Source organism: Trichomonas vaginalis, chromosome IV (assembly GCF_026262505.1).
Source record: "Trichomonas vaginalis G3 chromosome IV, whole genome shotgun sequence".
Lineage (NCBI taxonomy): Eukaryota > Parabasalia > Trichomonadida > Trichomonadidae > Trichomonas > Trichomonas vaginalis.
Window position 1 is genome coordinate 36,376,546 of NC_067206.1, and position 22,425 is coordinate 36,398,970.

At 33.0% G+C, this 22,425-nt stretch overlaps 13 protein-coding genes and 1 pseudogene across 14 annotated transcripts, besides 2 other annotated features; 5 read left to right on the forward strand and 9 right to left on the reverse strand.

Moving 5' to 3' along the window:
• Positions 1–1,921: 1,921 nt before the first annotated feature.
• On the reverse strand, positions 1,922–3,842 carry TVAGG3_0231870 (uncharacterized protein; the record flags this gene model as incomplete). The annotated part of the gene is made up of 1 exon (XM_001305532.2): positions 1,966–3,702. One exon carries the CDS (start codon positions 3,700–3,702, stop codon positions 1,966–1,968), a length of 1,737 nt encoding a protein of 578 aa, XP_001305533.1.
• A 25-nt stretch (positions 3,843–3,867) lies between these two features.
• Positions 3,868–3,963: a terminal%2Cinverted (terminal inverted repeat of Maverick-3 transposon ID:TVAGG3_0231880).
• Positions 3,868–22,425: part of a mobile genetic element that runs on past the window's edge.
• Positions 5,524–6,499, forward strand: TVAGG3_0231890 (kinase-related family; the record flags this gene model as incomplete). Its single annotated transcript, XM_051227363.1, has 1 exon — positions 5,524–6,499. A coding segment is annotated over one exon (976 nt), but the record flags the coding sequence as incomplete, so codon positions are not given.
• TVAGG3_0231900 (uncharacterized protein) lies at positions 8,273–9,083 on the forward strand (the record flags this gene model as incomplete). Its single annotated transcript, XM_051227364.1, has 1 exon — positions 8,273–9,083. A coding segment is annotated over one exon (811 nt), but the record flags the coding sequence as incomplete, so codon positions are not given.
• TVAGG3_0231910 (uncharacterized protein) lies at positions 9,774–10,193 on the reverse strand (the record flags this gene model as incomplete). The annotated part of the gene is made up of 1 exon (XM_051227365.1): positions 9,774–10,193. One exon carries the CDS (start codon positions 10,191–10,193, stop codon positions 9,774–9,776), a length of 420 nt encoding a protein of 139 aa, XP_051112351.1.
• On the forward strand, positions 10,257–10,792 carry TVAGG3_0231920 (annotated as a pseudogene). The gene has a single exon. A coding segment is annotated over exon 1 (536 nt).
• On the forward strand, positions 12,464–13,099 carry TVAGG3_0231930 (uncharacterized protein; the record flags this gene model as incomplete). Its single annotated transcript, XM_051227366.1, has 1 exon — positions 12,464–13,099. One exon carries the CDS (start codon positions 12,464–12,466, stop codon positions 13,097–13,099), a length of 636 nt encoding a protein of 211 aa, XP_051112352.1.
• TVAGG3_0231940 (uncharacterized protein) lies at positions 13,571–14,026 on the reverse strand (the record flags this gene model as incomplete). Its single annotated transcript, XM_051227367.1, has 1 exon — positions 13,571–14,026. The coding sequence occupies one exon, from the start codon at positions 14,024–14,026 to the stop codon at positions 13,571–13,573; it is 456 nt and encodes a 151-aa protein (XP_051112353.1).
• On the forward strand, positions 14,489–14,938 carry TVAGG3_0231950 (protein of unknown function, DUF4106 family; the record flags this gene model as incomplete). The annotated part of the gene is made up of 1 exon (XM_051227368.1): positions 14,489–14,938. The coding sequence occupies one exon, from the start codon at positions 14,489–14,491 to the stop codon at positions 14,936–14,938; it is 450 nt and encodes a 149-aa protein (XP_051112354.1).
• On the reverse strand, positions 16,468–16,817 carry TVAGG3_0231960 (KilA, N-terminal/APSES-type HTH, DNA-binding family; the record flags this gene model as incomplete). The annotated part of the gene is made up of 1 exon (XM_051227369.1): positions 16,468–16,817. A coding segment is annotated over one exon (350 nt), but the record flags the coding sequence as incomplete, so codon positions are not given.
• Positions 16,950–17,520, reverse strand: TVAGG3_0231970 (organellar and viral DNA polymerase type B; the record flags this gene model as incomplete). The annotated part of the gene is made up of 1 exon (XM_051227370.1): positions 16,950–17,520. A coding segment is annotated over one exon (571 nt), but the record flags the coding sequence as incomplete, so codon positions are not given.
• On the reverse strand, positions 17,929–18,843 carry TVAGG3_0231980 (organellar and viral DNA polymerase type B; the record flags this gene model as incomplete). Its single annotated transcript, XM_051227371.1, has 1 exon — positions 17,929–18,843. The coding sequence occupies one exon, from the start codon at positions 18,841–18,843 to the stop codon at positions 17,929–17,931; it is 915 nt and encodes a 304-aa protein (XP_051112357.1).
• On the reverse strand, positions 19,018–19,680 carry TVAGG3_0231990 (uncharacterized protein; the record flags this gene model as incomplete). Its single annotated transcript, XM_051227372.1, has 1 exon — positions 19,018–19,680. The coding sequence occupies one exon, from the start codon at positions 19,678–19,680 to the stop codon at positions 19,018–19,020; it is 663 nt and encodes a 220-aa protein (XP_051112358.1).
• On the reverse strand, positions 20,204–21,064 carry TVAGG3_0232000 (uncharacterized protein; the record flags this gene model as incomplete). The annotated part of the gene is made up of 1 exon (XM_051227373.1): positions 20,204–21,064. The coding sequence occupies one exon, from the start codon at positions 21,062–21,064 to the stop codon at positions 20,204–20,206; it is 861 nt and encodes a 286-aa protein (XP_051112359.1).
• Positions 21,836–22,423, reverse strand: TVAGG3_0232010 (phage tail repeat-like family; the record flags this gene model as incomplete). Its single annotated transcript, XM_051227374.1, has 1 exon — positions 21,836–22,423. One exon carries the CDS (start codon positions 22,421–22,423, stop codon positions 21,836–21,838), a length of 588 nt encoding a protein of 195 aa, XP_051112360.1.

The window sequence follows — 22,425 nt, forward strand, 5'->3', positions numbered from 1 at the left end:
TTTACGAAATTCTCTTTCTTATTATGTTGATTGTTTTTTAATATCATTCTTTTTCTCTTCAAATTTATCAATGATTTAAGACATTCTCTTTCTTTTCATATCTATCATTGTTTTAAAACATTCTCTTTATTTATATTTTCTCTGACATATCATGTAAATCATTGCTTTATGGCATTTGTTTTCTTTTTATTTCTATCATTGATTTATACATTTCTCTATATTTTAATCTCATTCTCTGTGATATTCAATTTAATATTGATGAATGTCCTCTAAGTATTGCAATCAAAACAAAATCAATTGATATTATTCGATTCTTAGTTGAACGTGGTGCAAATGTTAATATTGACCTTCTTCTCTTTATTTCTATGTCTATTAATGTTTTATAGAGTAATCTTTTTAATCATATTTCCCATTGTTTTATACAATTCTCTTTCTTTTTATATCTATTTTTGTTGTATGCAATTCTATTTCTGATTATATCTATCATTGTATTGTGTGATTTTCCTTCAAGCTATGTCAGTCATCGTTTTATAAAATTCTTTGATGCTTAATATTTGTTATTATTTAATATAGTTGTTTTTCTCTTAATATTTATTTTTGTTTAATCGTGTAAATTTCATTTTCATATCTTTTGTCATTTTAAGGAATTCTTCATTTTTCAGTCTCCTTCACTCTTTTATGTCATTACTTTTCTTTTCATATCAATCATTATTTTATACAATTCTCTTTCTTTAAATATTCATCATTATTTTCATACCATTATCTTGCCTATCATATTTCTTATTGCTTTATATGGTTCTCTTTCTTTTCAGATTTATTATTGTTTTATGCAATCCTCTTTCGTTTAATATAATTCTATTTTATTATTAATGAATCCCTTCTTAATGTTGCAATTAAATTGAATTCAATAGAAATTGTTCGTTTATTAGTTGAACATGGTGCAGTTGTCAACAATAAAAGTCTTCTCTTTCTTACCATATTGATTATTGTATTATAGAATTCCTTTTAGTTCCATTTCTAACATTGGTTTATTTAATTCTTTTTATTCCCATATCTATTTTATTAATGAATACCCTCTTAATGCTGCTATCAAATTGAATTCAATTGAAATGGTTCGATTCTTGGTTGAGCATGGTGCTGATGTTAATATGAAACGCCTTCTCATTCTTTATATCTTTATCTTTGCTTTATTTTAACCTTCACTTTCATATCATATAAATCATTGTATTATTTAATTGTTATTCTTTTCATATCAATAAATATTTTTATGAAGTTCTCTTTCTTTATGTATTAACCATTATTTTATTCAATACTCCATCTCTTTATATTGATCATTATTTTATGGTATTCTCTTTTATTTTGTATTAATCATTGTTTGATAAAATTATCTTAATATCCATGCATATCATTATTTTATGGAATTCTTTAGATATTAATGAATGCCCTCTCGGCCTTGCAAAGGAAATTAATTCACATGAAATCGTTAATTTCTTGGTTCAACATGGTGCAAAGATTGTCAACTGAATTTTTTTTTCTTATTGTATGATTCTGAACTGAAAATGGAAATAGAATCCATACATTAATTAAGAATAAACAATTATTTTGAAACACGATTTCATCAATTTATTCATGAGTCCAACCATTTAGATCTTATTTTTAAAATTATGTGTTTAGTTTCTTCCACTCAAAAATAGTAAGGAAAAATACATGTATTATCTTTAGTTTAGTGTTGAATAATTAAAGAAATACCAATTAATAATAAATAATAAAGATACAAATTGTCTTACAATCACCAAACTTTTAGATGAGGATTATAAACGAGAATAATAAAAGAAGTTAATGATGATAATAGAAAGTACAATAATATAGTTTAAATAAACATTAAATATCACAATTTATACATAAAAAAATAGAATAGAATAGCCTTTTGATTAATAAAGCTAATAGTAAAATTGGAAGGTAAACTTAAGTTGTATATTGCAATTGACTAAGTAGCTCTCTATTTCTTGAATTACAGTCCTGTAATGCCTGGGTTAATTTTTCTGTTAGTTGTGTTTCTTGGGCACTTTTAGCCTGCATTTTCTTTGCTGCGGCTTCAAATATTTCTCTCTGATGCATATTTGCATTGATTAGGCCTGCGATTTGATCTTTATATTTCCTTTTGAGATGTTTAATGCGGTCGGATGATAATTTTGATTCCTCTATTAGTTTATTATTAAGGATTTTATATTTTGATTGAAGAATGTTCAATTGATCTTTCAAATCATTTATTATCGTCTGATATTCTTGTTTAACTTCTAATTTCGCAGCAGAAATTTCTGATTGCAAGTTTTCGATTGTGTTTTTAAGAGATTTTATTTCAAAATCTTTACTCTTTAAAGCATTATTTCTTTCTATATCGAATTCCCTTCGAATTGTTACTTGCACATTAATATTTTCGGAATCTTTGAGCATTAATTCATCTTGCTTAACTTTGAGTTTGTTTTCAAGATCATTTATTTTAATTCGTAATAGTTCGTTTTCATGAGTTGAAGAACTAATCTGATCTGAATTGACAATCATATCGGTTTTTGATTTTTCTATTAAAGCTTGAGCATCTGAAAGCTGTTTATTAAGTATTTCTTCTTTGTTGTGGTAATCTTGAATTTTATTTTGAAGTTCATTAATCATTTTAGGAGCATCATTGATATCTGAAACTCCAAGTGTTTGGATAATGGAATCAAAATTATCCTTTTCATCTAAAGCAATGTTTGCAGCTTCCAGTTGATTTTCTAGATGCAAATTTGAAGCAACTAGTGCTTCAATAATATTGTAATATTCACTATTCTTAATTGATTCTAGAGTATCATCCGGGTAATCTTGTATATTTGGGAGGATTCGACCTAATGACTTTAAAACAGAGTCGTTGTATGTGATAAACGCCTTTTTATCGAGATTTGCCTCAGCAGATATAATTTTCTTCCACTCTGTTTTAATAATATTCACTGTTTGCTTTGCAATTGTAAGTTCATTGGCTTGCAAATTATAATTTTCTGTGAGGGCGTCCAAATTATCTTTCAGGATTTTATTCGAGTTCTCGATATTATTGTAGTTTTTCACAAGTGTATTAATAATAGCTTGGATTTGCTGCATTGAGGTATATTGCGTTTGTGATTTAATGAAATTTAATTGATTTTTTAATTCTGGATTTAGAATGCTTATAGTAAGATCAGAAACATTTACTTGATCACCAATTACAATTGTTGGCTTTTGATTTTTGTTAATCTGTTGTTGGAGATTTTGATTGTCAAAACTGATGTTTTCAATAACTGAATCCGTTTTGATATGAATTCTAAGCATATCTCCAAGTAAATTTGAGAGTTTATCGCGCGAATTTTTTAAAATCGAAATTTCTTCTTTTTGTTGAGAAATTATTTGCTCAAAATTTCGAATTGAGGCTTTGAGATTGTTATTTTCTGTTGTAATTTGTTTCCATAAAGCTTCTGCTTCTTGATGGGATGTTCTTGCTGCGATTAATTGAGACTTTAACGCTGAAATTTCTTGATCTTTGAGAATTATATCTGCAGATAACTTATCATGTTCAACAAGAAGATCCAAATTAATGTTTTTGCTATTTTCTGAATCTTGAATTTTTCTGTTATCCTGCTTAGATTTAAATGTTTTCTTTTGTGATGATTCTACAGCTCGTAAGGATTCTCTCATTGAATTTAAAGTCTGTTTTAGTTGTCTATTAATGAATAAGAGCTGATTGTTTCCGCTCTCAGTCATCACTGGACGTTAAAATCAAATTTTAGAAAGGAGAGAAAAAAAAATTAAAAATGTTGCAATTAAATAGAGACCAGGATGCATACATGGCGATTAAAAAAAAAAAAAAAAAAAAAAAAAAAAAAAAAAAAAGGTAGTGGGGCTTCCAGGCACTTCGTGCCTTCTAGCCCTGAAGATGTTTAGTATAAATGAAGTCTTAGAGGACAAACATGACTATGAGTTTTGATATGACAAGATAGAATATGAGAGAGGTCCTATAAACCGGAGAAAGTGTTATATAAACATCTGTCATATTACTCAGAATATTATACAGAATTCAATAAAAATATATTTTAGGTGAAGAGGTGAGATTTCACCTGTTTTTTCACCTCATTTTTCACCTCTTGAATTTTCATGAATTTCTTCGTAAAGACTTTGTCAAGATTTCATCGTAAAGACTTTGTCAAAACTTCATCGTAAAGACTTTGTCAAAACTTCATCGTAAAGACTTTGTCAAAACTTCATCGTAAAGACTTTGTCAAAACTTCATCGTAAAGACTTTGTCAAGATTTCTTCGTAAAGACTTTGTCAAGATTTCTTCGTAAAGACTTTGTCAAAACTTCATCGTAATGAGCGTAAATCAGACAAAAATATATTTTAGGGTAGAAGGGTATATCTACCCCGTTTTCTACCCTCTTTTCTACCCCATATGTACTTACTGAAAAAGTATGTGTTCCATCTGTCATTTTACTCAGAATTTTACACCAAAAATAATGTTTAGGTGAAGAGGTGAGATTTCACCTGTTTTTTCACCTCTTTTCTCACCTCTTGAATTTTCATGAATTTTACACCAAAAATATATTTTAGGTGAAGAGGTGAGATTTCACCTGTTTTTTCACCTCTTTTCTCACCTCTTGAATTTTCATGAAATTTACACCAAAAATATACTACTAGGGTCATTTACGAAGAAATCTCAACAAAGTCTTTACGATGAAATCTTGACAAAGTCTTTACGAAGAAATCTCAACAAAGTCTTTACGAAGAAATCTCAACAAAACATAGACAAGAAAGTTCATGAGAAATTAGATGAAGAAGTCTTAACAAAGTCTTTACGAAGAAATTCATGAAAATTCAAGAGGTGAGAAATGAGGTGAAAAAAGAGGTGAAATCTCACCTCTTCACCTAAAATATATTTTTGGGTCATTTACACTCATTTACGAAGAAATCTCAACAAAGTCTTTACGAAGAAGTCACAATAAAACATCTGTCAAAAACCGCTTTTTAACTTCACTTAAAATGCCACGTAAGCTACGTAAGAATATACGTAAGAGGAAGAGAGCATTGAAACATCCAATAGTAAGACTAACACCACAACAACAGTTGCAACAACAAATGCTGAATGACCCCACTATGTTGCAACAAATGTCAAGCAACCCTATGCTTTTAAACCGAGTTGTTGGTGCACAGAGTGGAGGTTTAAGAGCGGCACTTTTAGCGAAAATGGCAGGCTATGGTGGAGCCGCAGACGGAACAGCCTATAACCCTCAAAGTCAAATGAATTTGAGTTCACTCAAAAATCAAATATCAGATGTCAAAAAGTCAAACATAGACATACAGAAGCAAATAAGTGAAAACGAAAAGAAACTAGAATATGACAGACACACAAAGAAACTCAATGAGTTAAACGTAGAGAAAAAGAAGAAAGAAGAACAACTGAAAGAACTAAGTACAGAGGAATATGCGAAAAAAGTGTCAGAAAAAGCAGCAGAAGTAGCAAAAATGGAACAAGATGTCATAAATTTGAAAAACCATACTACTCGATATAAAGTACTGAAAGATGAAGAAATAAAACAAAAAGCCCTGAAGACATATATGGATAGCGATGAGTATAAAAAAGAAGTTGAAGCAAATGTAAAGGCAGAAAAACTTTTACAGTTGCAAAACCAAACCGTACAGTATGAAAACTTAGCACAAGAAAGTAAAAATAACGACGCGGCTATGCAAAAGGCAATGAAAAGCGCAGAATATATAAAAGCTAACAATGACTGGTTAGATGCCCAAGCCAACGCTAAAGCAGCCCAACTTATAGGGTCAATAAGGACAAAAATACAAGCGGATGAAGACAGTTCAAATGAAGCTTTAACAAATGCTGACTTTAAGAACGCCTTCGAAGCTCTTCATAGTAAGGTGAAACAAGTGAACGACTTCTCATCTGGAAAGAAACTGAAGTCTGAAGGTTTCGACAAAGAGTTAAAAGAAGTAGCACAAAATATGACGAAAATAACAGATGCAGCAACGAGACAGGCAGTTCAAAGTGCCTATGACGCCGTTAGAGCAACTGTTGTGAAAAGTCAAGAAAAAGAGTTACAACAGACCAAAACAGACCTAGTAAATGCTTTCTTAAAAACGAAAAGTCAGGTAGGACATTACGCTGCAGATGGAACATATGTGCCAGCTGGTGGAACTTATATACCACCAAACCCTCCAAGAGAAGCACCTGCACCAGGACTACCTAGAACATTTACATCGTCACATGGACACAGACACAGGCATGCACAACAACCAGCACAACAACCACCTCCACAACCAGCACAACAACCAACACAACAACCAGCACAGCAACCAACAGTTCAAAACCCTGCACAACAACAACCACAAACAGAGCAAGGACATAAAAGAAGTAGAGAACAAGGAAACCAAGAATTCTTAAAAATGCTTAAAGAAGAGTGTGGTTTCCCAGATACTGTTGACTTTAGTGACAGATATAAAGAAGCTATTGGAAAGTTCAAGGATGGAAATACTGACCCGAACCTATTTAGCTTTATGGCTCAGCACCAAAACGGATATAATCTCAAACCTGGAAAATACAAGCTCGCTAAGGGATATGATTTAATAGCATATCATCCAAATGACATGGATGAATTTACTCCGAGATATTTGATGTCAGAGCTAAATGACAATTCAACTTTCGTCATGAAACGCGTAAAAAATAGAGACGGAACGAAAGAACAAAAGCTTATGAATGCGGATGACGTAGATAGGGAAATTGTTGAAAACGGTCTCGGAATATATGAAATGCCAGCAGATGAGGTACAAGAAACTCCACAGGAAGAAGTTCAGATACAACCAGACATGGAAGAAATAGTTCAGCAACAACAGCTAGAAGAGCCTGAAGGAAACGAACAAGTCCTTCCTTTGGAAACTAACTTCACAGAACTAGATGAAGATTTGGAACAGCCGAAAAATCTTGACCCTCAACAAGAGTATGCGGAGAATATGGAATATTTCCAAGAGTCTAAAAAAAATTCGGCTGACATAGTAGAAGAATATCGAAAAATGTTTGCCGACATACAAAAGACTCCAACATCAGATGAAAATATCCAGCATAGAATGGAAGAACTGAAAAAAAATGTACACAAATACAACAACCCTTTTTACTTACGAGCATTTAACGTTCAATCTTCGGATGAACTCGGTGAAAATAAAAGGTTAAATTTCAAGAAAACATATAGAAATGAAACATTGTTTAAAGTTCATTCAGAACCTAACCAAGATGGAAACAAACCTACTTTTGTTTCTGCAGACGATGGAACTACAATGAGATGGGGTCATAAAGCTAACCCGGATAGGTGGTTCATAAACTTACAACCACAATTCCAAGAAGTTGTAGACGCAATGGAAGTCAATGGTGAACCAGATATAGCTGGTATTTTTCAGCGCGGCTTTAATGCCATTGAAAGATATGAAACATGCAGATATTTTGGACCAGTATGAAATGAACATGGCTGATGGAAATATAACACCTGACGTTCTAGAACATTTATCTCAAAGAACTACACAGAACCATAGAGATGGTATATTTGGTGAAGAGTTTAGAAAGAAAGTTAGGGAGGGAGAAGGAAGAGAACCTATTGTACATGACCTTGCAAACGAAAGTTTACAAAATGTCATAAAAACTTACTTTGCAGACAATGAACTGAGAAGGGATGAATATTTAAGAAAACTCAAATTGACAGTACCAAATGAAATGTTAGTATTGAAAAACATGTTCCTTGACAAAATAAAACCAACTACAGAAATAAACGACGCAAGACTGAAAGATTGGGTAAAAGCTTTCCCATTCACAAAAGATATAGTTGGTAACATGGAAAGAAAACCAGAATGGCTACAAAAACATATATTTGGAAACGAGCATATTCCATATGGACAGGCACTGTTTGAAGCGCTTGAACCGGAAACTCAGGAAAGAGTCATGCAAACAATACGCGAAGACTCAAATACAGACTATGACAAACTCTTTCTAGGATATAGGTTACCTGAGATGGGCGACCAGAGCCCAAAGGCAAAAAGGACATGGGAAATTTACAACATACTAGGTGAACATGAGGCAAAGATGCAACAACTTCAAGCAGAGGGCAATGAAGGAAAAAAGAGTTAAAAACTCAGTCAGGAAGAAAGTAAAGCTTGGTCGGAGTGGGTTCTATTATGACATATAAATCCAACTATTCTATATTTTTACTCATATGAAATGTACGCCGCTCAGAATATAACGCCAACAGTTTTGGATGCTATGAATGGAAATGTTTCCGAATGGTATAACGAATGCGACAATGCCATTAGAAGGTCAGAAATAGTTCCTGGAACTTACGAATATACAACTGCTGTTTCTTATGGAAACGTAGGTGAGTTTGGAGAAGGTTCTTCAACAACAGTAGATATTGCTTGCGACAGGTTTCATATAATTTCTATTGACAACTCTTTCTTATACGTGGAACAAGACATTGAAATAAAACCTTCTGCCAAGTTGTCTGACAAGAAAGGTTGCAATGGAATTTTCTATGTCGGATACCAATATGCTCCAGAAGTTTTCATGGGATATAAGATATATTCTAACTCTGACTTAGTTCAAACAGTAACATGGGCAAACTATGAATGGTTCGCTTTGAGAAACTCAGTACAACCACAAGCTAGAGAACAAACAGACCAGTATGCAACTATTGAGAAAATAAGAAGACTTGACCCTAACGTTCCAGGAGTTTATGTTAACCTTTCTGGACAAACTGCAGCAGCAGTAACCAAAGTAAAACTGAAACTTAGAGTTCCTTTGTCATCTTTCCTCATCTTCAGGTTTTTAAGATACTTGCCAAACTGGGCAGGAAAAATTTCTATCGAACTTACTCCAAGCAAAAATAACTTAGTCATTGCACCAACACAAGACCCATTCACTCTTACAGAAGTAGTGGGAACAAATAAAATGTCATTCGCCGACTTTTGCAAAAACAAAGTTGACTTAGACTTTGGTTTCTCAAACCTCAACACTGAAGTAAACTATTATTTCAATGCTGCTGGAGATGCTTGGACCCAGTTAAGTTCACATGCGAAAAGTTTTGAATGCAAGAGAATAGAAAGCAGACTTGCAGTCTATATGTTGGACCCAGATATTTCAAATGCTTTAGCTGCCAAATATATTGCAGTTCCACTTATGTTCCCTATACACCAAATATCTGTCAAAGACTTTGCAGGTGAAGTTGGAAACCAAAGTGCTGACCCAGGTGCAAGAACAGATATTGCTTTAACAACTGCAATGAAACATGCAGATACTATGTTTGTACTGTTCAGACGAACTATAAATGACTATTCTTGTTTCTACAACCCCGGTATTAAATATCATATAAACATAGATGGCAAATACTATCCAAGAGAAGAATATTCCACAGTTGAGGATATGAGGTCATACAACTTGACATTAGATGCTATGAACTTTAACAACAACTTCACAACAACCATTAACCCTGAAATGCAAAGTTCTATTATGCCAATATGTGAAAGTATGGACCCATACAGGAGGTCAAAAACTCAATATACAAATGGAGACCGTTCAAACTTTTGGCTTGGCATTCCATTTGCTGACTCAGAAGACTTTATGGGTGGTATTTCAACTGTTGGTACAGTTCAAATACAATATACTGGTGACAGAGACGGTCCAGATGAACTGAGAGCAAAGAAGTTTACAAAACCAATAGCACTTTTCACGGAAGATGCTCTTTTGAAGATTCGTTCGATGAAACCTGCTGGGGCTCCTCAGATTGGCATAACGACAGCTTCCATCGAGCAGATTTTGGCAGCAGGTCAGTAAGTTGTTCTTGAACTGACTTCTCTCCGTCAAATATTGACAGTACGCCAGTTTTGACATAAAATTGTATTATAAACTTACCTTTAGAAATATCGGTCAGTTTTGTTGTTATATTTTTGTCTGCTTCAAGAACTTTCACCATCTCGGTTATACCAACTTTCTTTGCTTTATGAAAATATTTTGGTTCAGCAAAGACTGCTATTCTATAACATTTTCCATTGTTTGTATAAAGAACTATTCTGTCAATGTATTTGTATTGTTTGTGTGTGTAAACTTTGTTCTGCTTCAATTCGAAGAGATACTCAAATACGTCCATCTTTTTATTCTAAGTAAAATGTCATTTCCGAAAAATAGAAGCGTAAGTGTTTCAAAAGGTTTAATGGCGTGGCAGATGTGAAGTTAAATTCACCAACTCAAACAAACAGTCAAAGTGTTGTTGTCAATGTCAAAGAAAGAGATGTTGAAGTGGGGAAACCATACGAAGACCAAGATGGTATAACAATAGTTCCTGTAAAAGAACAACCAACATACCCTGAAGTTAGCAGAGACTTAAGTTCTGTTGCAGATATTCGAAACGACTACCAACAACTGAAAGATAAGCTTAAAACTCAGGAGAAGATTTGTCAAGCTTTGGGTATAATGTTAAACTTGGTTGAGCACAACCCTGTAAAAGTGAACTCATATGTCATCGCACCTCATGAAGTTTTGAAAGAACTATTGAAACTTTTGACAGAGGCAGACGATATAAACATCAAAGAAATAGAACCCGACATTGCTTGCTGTGGTGTTTCATATAATGTCATTGACAAGATATACGTTATGAAAGGAGGCGAAACGTTGAACTTAAAATATAGTTTCCCAGACGTCATAAAAATATTTGACGACCACAACATTTCATTAAAATTTATTTGCTAAGTAAAAATGTCAAAACTTCTTGAAAGATGTTTGAAGAAAAAACAATATAGACTTTATTTCATGTAAAGGACTTTACACACTTTTGAACGATATGAAAGACCCTGTTTTGTTTGTTCGTGTAGACAAAGGAAAGTTCTATGTCTTTACAAAATATTTGAACTTCTTAGACAGAGAACTTCAAGAAACGCCATGTGAAAGTTTAGATGAAGTTCTTCTCCACTTTCAGAAAAACTTTTAAATATATGTAAATGGCAGAAGACATAGTGGTTTATACTATTACGACTAAAAACCCTGAGTCATATAATTCTATAACAACAAACTTACAAAGTCCTCAAGGACGATATTGTAAACTGACCTTAAACACGATGACGACTAAAGCCTGTTTTGCTCTTTTGACACCAGAAGATTTTATTGTTGTGAATGGTAAAAAATACTCCTTTGAAGATACTTACTCAGATATACCACCAACAGGTTTTGTTGACTTATTTAATACTTTAAGGACGGATGTAACATGTGCTGCAACTAGAGCAGGTTTCATTATGTTTGGATGTCCGACTGAGTTTAGTATAAACGATATGAGCTATAATACAAAACTTATATCTGGTTTTTACTACCAACAGTTTCCTATAACAGGAAAAGGTGTCATACAAGGTTTGTCTGTTCCATTGACTTTAAGTACACCTATTTTATATATTGTTTCAAACTTAGGTTCAAAGTGCTATTCGAATGTCGACAGAAACTACTATGACCAAAAGATACTCATGCGTATAAACAACACTTTCTCTGCTGGTTTGCCTATTGTTTCATTCGAATGCAGAATTTTCAGCTTTAGTAAACTCAAACACTTTAGCAAACATAAACTTAACCTTAGTTGACGCAAACTTTGTTCCTGTAAAACTTTTATGTCCTATGTATTTGTCAATGACGGCAGAAAAGTTTCGAATTGGAAGATGCAACTGGTGAAAGTATTGTATTTACAAGAACAACTTCAACAACAAATAGCTCAAGAACAACAAATGCAACAAATAGCTCAAGAATAAAAAAATATTTTTTTTATTTTTATAAAAATGTACAGAATAGATGTTTCAGATTTTTATGACTTCCAAGCCTTCAGAAATATGTGTCCATTTAGAGACTATAACAAAGCAGTCGAGAATTTTGAAACGTTTAGTCATTTATTCGACTCTGCCCCAGAATGTTATGTTATGAAAGAATGGGATGTTGTCTTTAACAAACCAAGAGCAACCATAGTTTCAGAACAAGAATGTAAACAGAAACTTAAGAAAATAAAAGTTGTACAAGTTGGTATGAAGATGTTAGATGCTTGGGATATCTTATTGTCAAAGTTAGAAGATTTTTCAGTTCGTGGTATAAAGTTTTATACACCATCTCCAAACTTCTATTCTATCTTCACTGGATATAAATACGAACAAGTAGAATGGAAAGAAAATGTTATTAGAAGCTTGGTTAGACCATGTCAAAGAAATTATATGCAATGGAAACGAAAGAGTCTATGAGTATATCTTATGTTGGTTTGCAAACATCTTACAACATCCAAGTGCTAAAAAATGAAAACTGCTCTCAATTATAATTGGAAAGCAAGGAACTGGTAAGAACACTTTCTTTACAGATATCTTATGCAAACTTTTAGAAGGTTATTCGAACCCGAATATGACAAACTTAGAAAACATCTGCGGTAAATTTAACTCTTCAATAGAGAATATGAAACTTATAGTATGTAACGAACTTCAAAGTATAGATACAACAAAAGTTTTGAACTCGGATGCTTTGAAGAGTCTTATAACAGACAAAGTTGGAGTTGTTGAAAGAAAATATAAAGACCAAAGAGTTTGTGAAAATGTTGCAAATTTCATTATGGTTTCAAACAACGCCGTTCCGATGAAGTTAGAAAGTTCTGACAGAAGATATGTAGTTGTCAGAACGTCAGATTCTCATATGCAAGATACAGAATATTTTGACGACTTAGCAGAAACTTTGACACCTAACTTTTACAACCACTTGTTCTCATATTTCATGACATTAGATATTTCAAAGTTCAATCCAAGACAAATTCCACATACCGAAGAAAGACAAACATTGTTAGAAGCAAACAAGAGTGTATATGAACTGTTTATAGATGAGACTAACTTTGAGTGTTTAGATGAAAGGTCATTGTACGATTCATATAAACAGTATTGTCAAGAGTATGGTTATATGGCAGCTTCTAAACGTACATTCTTGGCAAATGTCAAAAATCTTTTAGATGTTCAGAATGGTGTATATACAAAGAAAAATTTTTCTGAGTAAATTTAAAAAAAATATTTTTTTATCCGATAGAAAAGATGACGAAATATATTTCAGTCAACAAGTACATGACAGAAGTCAAAGAAGAACTAGACCCATTCGCTTATTTGAACGTTTACTTCTACAATTTTGAAAAGTCTACATTTGACAAAGTTTGGAACATCGAACCAGTTAAGTTTGCTATTGTGACTAAAAATGGTGCGAAATTTGAAGACTTAGACATAGAAGGTTTGTTAGCAGTCAAAGAAAATTTTGACAGAAGGTTTTCAAACCTTAAAGAAGGCAAAGCATACAAACTTGTTATACCTTATGAACCAAAGAAAGCAGACGACTATGAATATTATGAGTCTAAGATAGTTGAAGTTCAAGGTAAATTGGGTAAAAAGATTTTAGAGTCTAAACCAGTGTTTGCTCCTAAAGAGGAAGAGAACATTGACATTGACCCAGAAATGTTCTAAAAATAAAATTTTATTTTTACATGTCATATCTCACCTTCTCTGGAATTGGCTCTGGTTCTTTCTTCTCTTCTTCTACTTTCTTTTCTTTCTTCTCTCTCTTCTTCTTCTTCTCTGGTGGAGTTATGTCAAACTTCTCAGAACCATATTTTTGTAAAAGGTCTTTGTCCTTTAATAGCTCTTCTATTCTGTTTTCTATTTCATCTTCAAGAACAGCGCATGTGCCTTCTTTGCATTCTAAGAACTTTTGTTGGACTTCATCTTTCCAATCGGCGTCATCTCTGTCAACAAGTCTGTCATTGACAAATTTTAAGACTGCTCTTTGTAATGTTTTATGGTTCTTGTCATATTCCCAGAAACAGAACTTTAGAACAAATTCACCTTTCTTGTTTACACTATGTAAGATTTTATGGTCGACAGATGTTTTGCTGTCGAAAAGTTTGTCTCGAATATAGATAGCGAAATCGCTAGACATTTCCTAAAAGATAAAATTTTTAATTTTTCTAAAAATATGTTAGAAAAAAAGTTTGCTGACATTGACAAGAAATTTGAGAATGTTTTAAACAAGAACAAGAGGAAGTTAGAAAATGCTCAGATAAAGCCTATACATGACAAGTTCTTATTTGCTCAGAATGGTATAACAGGTCTAATCGCACCACCTGGGTCGGGCAAGACTTTCACTTATCTTAAAATGGCTGCACAACAACAAGAACTAGATGAGAAGAACCCATTCTATGAGTTAGTAGTCATTTGTAGTACTTCTGGTCAATTTGACCAAACCGTCAATTCGTTCAAAGATATTATAAAAAAGTCTAAGTTAGTATGTATAAAGGATACTGAGTTGTTAGATTGGATAAAGAAGTACCAAAGAAGAGTTTTGAAGTACAATGCTATAAATGAGTATATAAATTCGAAGTTTAAAGACCCAAATGAGGAAATGCAGAGAATATTAGAGAAGAAACACTTCAGAAACAAACAGAAAGAGATAGAATACATTTCGAAGAAATTGCAATCGTACGATTGGAAGACTTACCCTCACAGATGTCTTCTTATCTTAGATGACTTTGCTTCTCATCCTTTGTTAAAGAACAGAGAACAAGACATGTGTCGAATTCTTAAGAAGCTCAGACACTTTAACATCTCAGTCGTAATATGTGTACAGACAGCAAAGAGTTTAAGTAAGGATGTTAAAAGAATACTTACTGACATTATACTTTTCCCCGGATTGTCCGAAGACGATTTCATGGAACTTATGAAAGAGTCCATGGCAGGTAAGTTTGACAGACATGAACTATGGGAGAAGTACAAAGTCATACAAGACCCTCATACTTCTTTCAGAATTCATATCTACGCAAACAAAGTTCAAATTGTAAAAAGTCAAGCGTAAAAATGTAAGTGTTTTAGTCTTAGTCTGTTGTGGTGCTGGGGCTGTCGGTTCTTCTGGCTTTGGGGCTGTCGGTTGGTGGTACGTCGGACATTGTCTTGAAACAATAAAAGACTTGTCTTGAAAAAGTAAAAGACTTGTCTTGAAACAATAAAAGACTTGTCTTGAAAAAGTAAAAGACTTGTCTTGAAAAAGTAAAAGACTTGTCTTGAAAAAGTAAAAGACTTGTCTTGAAAAAGTAAAAGACTTGTCTTGAAAAAGTACGGGTATCGTCTTCAAGCAAGACCACTGTTCTCAAATTTGAGAACTTTACACCAAAAATTTCTTGAAAAATAACGGGTCTTGTCTTGAAAAAGTAAAAGACTTGTCTTGAAAAAGTAAAAGACTTGTCTTGAAAAAGTAAAAGACTTGTCTTGAAAAAGTAAAAGACTTGTCTTGAAAAAGTAAAAGACTTGTCTTGAAAAAGTAAAATTGTCTTGAAACAATGACCGACATAGACCCAGCAGATGAGGCAATTTACCATCTAGAGCTACATGAGCCATCTTTGGTGTCAAGCTTGAAAAATAAATGGTTCATTTACTCTTCCTCTTTGAAGTTGTCGAAATACTCTGTTATCTTTTCTTTCAGTAGCGGCAAATCTTCTTTGAATGTAAGTATTGTACAACCTTTCATATCATAGTGTGTTTGAGGTAACGTATCTTGAACTATCTGTTTCACATCTTCATTCGGTGTCATTGAAATCGGTAAGTTTTCGCGATAGAACCAATTTCTGTCAGATTTGTAAATCTTAGCAAGGTCGTAAAAGCTTTTGTTGTTTCTTCTGACTAAATGCAACATAACCATATCTCTGTCTTCTTCATTTTCCATCTCTTCAGTATAAATCATATACTTATAGTTCTTTTCCTTTCCTTTTGGTACCGAACGTGGTATTCTTTTCTGAATGTTTTTGTCTTTTGCTTCAATGACTTCATCTTTTGCTTGAAGTTTCTTTTCCATCTCTTCACGTTCTTGTCTATGAATTTCATCTAACATCATGAAAATATAACAAGCGTAACGAGGTGAAGCCCACATTGCTACAGCATTTACTAAAAGTCTATGAACATAATATCCTTTCAAACTATTTGGCAAATTTTTACGATTTTCGTACGGAATCTCGTTCCTCGGTTTTCCGAGGAACGCAAACATATGAGGAAATTCTTCTAAAAGTTCTTTTGCCTGCTGGTTTTCAAACCAATGATATGCTTGCTTTGTAGAACGAAGAGCATTCATTATACTTTGCATTTGGTACATGTCATCTTTGACCGAACGAATGAGGCGAAGTTGTTTGTTATATTGTATGTATTCGTATTCTTCATTTATGGCTTCATGAACGATAGCAGTTGTTGTGTTCTCTGTTGTTGTCATATCTGTCTTTACATACAAAATAAAAAAAATATTTTATAAAAAATTAGCGTTATTTTTTTATTTTCACAAAAGACCAAAAATAAACGCTTTACATGTATTTTTCAGCAACTTCGTCAAGAAGTCTGTAAATATACCATGCATAACGAGGAGAAGCCCACATTGCTATTGAACTAACTAGGAACTTATGAACATATATACCTTTTAGATGCAATGGTAAGTTTTGTCTGTCTTGGTACATCTTTTTAAGTTCTACATGTTCGAACTCACTCAAAAGTTCATGAGTGCTATTTAATTCAAACCAGTCTTGTGGTTTCTTAGTGTCTGGAGCAAAACATGCTGTCAAAATACTTTGCATTTGGTACATGTCATCTTTGACCGAACGAATGAGACGGAGTTGTTTGTTATATTGTATGTACTCGTATTCTTCATTTATGGCTTCATGAACGATAGCAGTTGTTGTGTTCTCTGTTGTTGTCATATCTGTCTTTACATACAAAATAAAAAAAATATTTTATAAAAAATTAGCGTTATTTCCTGACTTTCACAAAAGACCAAAAATAAACGCTTTACATGTATTTTTCAGCAACTTCGTCAAATAATTTTATAGCTTTATTTATCTCATCTACTTCAAACGTTTCTTTACCTTTTATGGGAGCACCATACATTTTCTCAAACTTTTCAAGTAGTTCTGTTTCAGCAGCTCTCATATCGTTAACGAACACAACCTTGACTCTATTGACTGTACTGTCATATCTTTGAGTTATATTATATGTTCTTCCTATCTTATATCTCTTTGTATTGAAGTCCTTCGGTTTCTGAACGATGTAAAGTAAGCCTTCACTGCAACGTTCCGTATCGAATGAACCATATGTTATGAAGTTATATCCAACAACTGGGTCTAACCATAACAAAACTATTGGTATAAGACTTTTGTCTATAAGATATGCTGTAGTTCCATAGAATCTTACCGATATCATAAGCTTAGGATTTCTTGTCAAAATTTTCTGAGTAGAAGCAATTTTAACCCAGTCGTGGGATGTTTTCTTTCCAGATGGAGATATAATGTCTGACAAAGAATATTTGTTGTATTTCTTTGAGTATCTTACGTTTAAATCACCTATTCTAACCACTTTGGTGTCATTGTCTATCTTTCTAACTGTTTCAAACTCAATGTTTAACATTTCTGTTCTTACATACAAGATAAAAAAAATATTTTATAAAAAACTAACTTTATTTTTTCTATCTTAAGGAAATTCATGAATTTCATACGGAATCCCTTCTCTCGGTTTTCCGAGGGAAGCAAGCATATGCCATTTTACTCAGATTTTTGTTGCTGAATTCAATAAAAATATATTTTAGGTGAAGAGGTGAGATTTCACCTGTTTTTTCACCTAATTTTTCACCTCATGAATTTTCATGATTTCATCGTACATGTTTTGTCAAGACTTCTTCGTACATGAATTTTCATGATTTCATCGTAAATGTTTTGTCAAGACTTCTTCGTAATGAGCGTAAATGACCCAAAAATATATTTTAGGTGAAGAGGTGAGATTTCACCCGTTTTCTCACCTCTTTTCTCACCTCTTTTTTCACAAGCGTTTTACATGAATTGTACGATGTATATTTGAAATCCTAAACAATTTCGTAGCTTCTATTTCTTCTTTTAGTATGTCAAATGTTTTAACGATACCGAAAGTTTCTTTATACTTCTTCTTGACATCAGATAGAAGGAAATCGTCTGCTGTTGGATAGTTTTTGTTCAGAAATTCTAACATGTCCATTTTATTTTCTGCTGGCTTTTCTGCTTCTTTCTTTAAATCTGCATAGTCGTTTCTCATTCTTTCTATCTCTTTGACGGAGTAGTTATATTTCCTCATTGCTGCTTTACATTTTGAACATTGCGGGTTCATTTTTGCATTGTACATTGAAACCTTACCTGCAAGTACGACTAAGGCGTCAATGGTTTTCTTTAAATCTGAAGCAGTTGGTCTTATCTGTTCGTTCCATATTTTACCCCTTCTGTCTTTATCTCTTATTTCCCAAACACATTTTGCAACTAACGAAACAAAGTTGTCGTAGGTCTTAAACTCCCCAGATTTATATATGTCAGAGATGTTCTTATATACCATGTCGCAATCTTTGTCCATAACTTTATGGTTGCAATGAAAACCAAGGAATTCATAATTTACCTTTCGTATGAACTTCTTTATTTCTACTGAGTCAGTTGCTTTGACTTCAATTTCGTCGAATTCAGGAATAGTGAGTTTTTGCTGCTGAATTTCAGGTAGTTTAGGCAAATGGTCAATAATGTCCTGCATTTCATAAAGATATTCTTCATTTGTTTCATCTTTCGCACTACAGTCTAAATTACTTGTTAAAAGTTCCTGCTTTATCTTCTGGATTTCTGTTTCGAAAGTATATGAAGAAGGAATGAAGCTTTTCATCTCTACTAACATTGAAGTTGGGTTCATGACTAACGAGTTTGGTGCTGTTGTTGCTAACATGTTCTTACAATAAAAATAAAAAATATTTTTTTAAAAAAACTAACTTTATTTTTTCTATCTTAAGGAAATTCATGAAAATTCAACGGGTGAGAAAAGAGGTGAAAAAACAGGTGAAATCTCACCTCTTCACCTAAACATTATTTTTGCTGAATTCAATAAAAATAAATGGTTCATTTACTCACAATATTTTTTTACAAAACGACCCCAAACTTTTAACTTCTTTTCTGCAGCTTCAAATGCTATCTTAGCGAGTTCATATTCTCTAAATTCTCTCTTTAAATCTTCTTGTTCCCATTGGTCTAGTTCGTATGGAGAGTCTCTATAACCATAACATATCTCACGTTCATGTTCTAATTGTTTTCCGCACATTTTTCTAACTTCTTGTTCGAACAAAGGTTTAGCATTTTCTACTGTATCTTCAAGTTCTTCTTCATCTAACTTCTCATGAACTTTCTTGTCTATGGAGTCCATAATTTTTCCAACTGCTATACAATATTTTGGAGAGGCCCACATTGCTATATAGTTTACAAGTCTTGGGTCTACATACGTTCCTCTAACATGTTTGATTTCATCCGGAATTCCTGCATGAACCTTGTATAAAAAGCAACCGTCGGAATTCCGGCGGTTGGTATATTCTTCACAAAATGCCGTATAATACTCTTCCCAGGACTTATTTTCCAACAACTTTCTAAAGTCTTTCCTAAACTGCTGACACATATTTGTTGCATTTACATAACCATCCATGTCTCTACGTAAGACTTCAATACCGTTGTAAGTGCCTTTTGTGAATGTTTCGCCATTAGATTTGTTCGTGAACGTTTTTGCTTCGACTGTCATTTCAGTTCTTACAATAAAAATAAAAAATATTTTTTGGTGGCTTAACCGTCGGACATTCGTTTGTGGCTTAACCGTCGGACCACAACGATAAAAATCTCGACAAAACATATACGATGAAGTCTCAACAAAACATTTACGATGAAGTCTTAACAAAAAATATACGATGAAATCTATTTCCTGTGTTGTTGTCAAAATGTCATGTTGTCACACTTTTTCAGAGAAGTTAAAATGACCGAGTGACCGAGTGACCTGGTCGCCTAAAATATATTTTTTTCTATCTTAAGGAAATTCATGAAAATTCACCTGTTGAACTTTGTATAAAAAGCAACCGCCGGAATTCCGCGGGTTGGTATATTCTTCACAAAATGCTTGTTTTGAGGTTAAGCCACTTTTGGCTCCACCTCTTTTTTCAACCAAAAACTCATTTTTGTCGAATTCAGCACAAAATTCATGAAAATTCAACGGGTGAGAAAACAGGTGAGAAAACGGGTGAAATCTCACCTCTTCACCTAAACATTATTTTTCAATACTTTTTCAGCACTTTTCCGTAGTTATATATGAAAGACAATTCGAGATAAAAGTCATAGTACAATGGAATAATATGTTGCACACCATTTGTTGTGAACCAAACTTGAAAGTCAGAGAAACTGTTACTAGGTGGTTCGTAGAATTTAGAAGCAAAGTCATAAAAGTCCTTACCGATACACAGAAAACTATTGTTGCTTGAACTGAAACTTGCATGACACATAACATTTTGAGGGTCAAACACGTTTCTATAAACTGTCAAATCTGCTGGTGGACGTATAAATTTAAACGGACCGTCAGGTGGCAATGGTTCGTTCTGGTTTAGTAACCGAAGAAATTGTGCCCAAGAACGTTTGTCTACTTCCCAAAATAAAAACTCTGTACTTCTTCGAGGGTTAATTTCAATCCTTTGAAATGAAACTGTGGAATTCATCTTGTCGTATTCTAGTTTCAGATAGTATGTTCCATTTAGTAAAGAGTCGTATTTTTCTTGAAATTCCCAGTAGTATTTGTTTATTTGAGTTTGAAAGTCATTTAGAGTTTTTTCAAGACTTTCGTCTGAACGAACTGTAAAGATTCTCATTTCATCAAATTTGTCTATTAGACCATCAGAACCTATATATTGCCCATGAAAATATACCGCGAACATAAACGCGTTAGTTCTATTTGAAAACAAAACTCTTCTAAATCCTATTGCCTTTGCATCTGAAGGACTTTGAAGCCAACGAATTGGATAGTCAAACCTGTAAGTACGGGATGAAATTTCTTCATCTGATATATTCCTACCAGCGTTTGTAAAGATATAGTCTAACGGTTTTGTATCTGCTACTTTTGTTCTTTGTTTTTCAACCTGAAACATTTAATATATGTAAAAATATACTGTTTTAAAAACGTTTTAAAATGGTATGCCATATAGCTTCTTGAATTTGTTAAGATGTATTTGAACGTATTTTCCATCTGTATCTCTAGCGTTTACATGAGCATAGCCCGCCTTAGTAAAACATACTTGTAATTTCCTATAGTTTACGCCGGTATAAAAGTAGAAAGAGTCTTGTTCTTCGCTATAGTAGTAAAACTCAAACGTATGCTCGCCATAGTCTGTAATTTCAATTGCTTCATCTTCTAGTTCGTCGACAATTCGAATACAATATCTCGAAATTTGCCTATGTTCTTATTGTTTTCAGAACAAGTGACCCAACGCAAGTTTTCAAGTCTATTGTCGTTTCTTATATGGTTTATATGGTCTACAAAAGGTAAATTGTTAGGGTTCGGTATAAAATGAGTTGCAATGACAACATGTTTAAAATAGTTTTTTCCACTCATCTTCATATTAGCATATCCGTCATTTCGCTCCCATCCGCTTAAAACTCTTTTTGTCTTTTTGTTTCTGACTTCAAATGACTCACAACAGTGAATTTCATATTTCTCATCTAACAAACAAGTTTCCCAACGGTCTGTTCCAACAAACTCAGCGTACATTTCAAATAAAATAAAAAAATGTTTTTTTAAAAATATTTTGTTTTAAATGGTATGCCATTTCATATTTCTCATCTAACAAACAAGTTTCCCAACGGTCTTCTCCAACAACTCAGCGTACATTTCAAATAAAAATAAAAAAATGTTTTTCTCTTTACTTTACGTAACCACCTGCTACCAAAAGCCTTTGACGCCAACCCATACCAGCTAATGAAGGTTGGCTTGTTTTAGTAGTTTCCAAACTAAACTTTGGTTTTGGTTTATCTTCAGTTTTTTGTTTTTCTTCTTCTATCGGTTTTTCGTCACTTTTCGGTTCCTCTGACTTTACCTCACTTGCAGGTATGGTTGTGTCGTCAACATCTTCGTAAATATCATATGCCATTTGTTTTTGTTTTCCTTTCAACTTTTTGTGTTTGTTGTAAAGTTTAGAATATTTCGACTCTAAGTCAATGAGATGTTCTATAATGAACTGTTGGTCGGTGAAGTAAACTTTTCCATCTGTTGTCTCATAAACTCCTTCAGACTTCAATATTTTATTTGTGAGAGTCTGTTTCTTTTTTGAGATACTAGCCGTTCCATTTCTATGAAAAGTGACTTTATAGTTAGGGTTTGTATTTCCAGACCTGGCACTTTCTATTATTGAATTTTTCTCTTCATCTGTAAGTTCTTTGACAGGTTTTGACAATGGTTCTGAACTTTTTGTTTGTGGTGTCAAATCTACCGTTTCAACTTCTTCGGTCATTT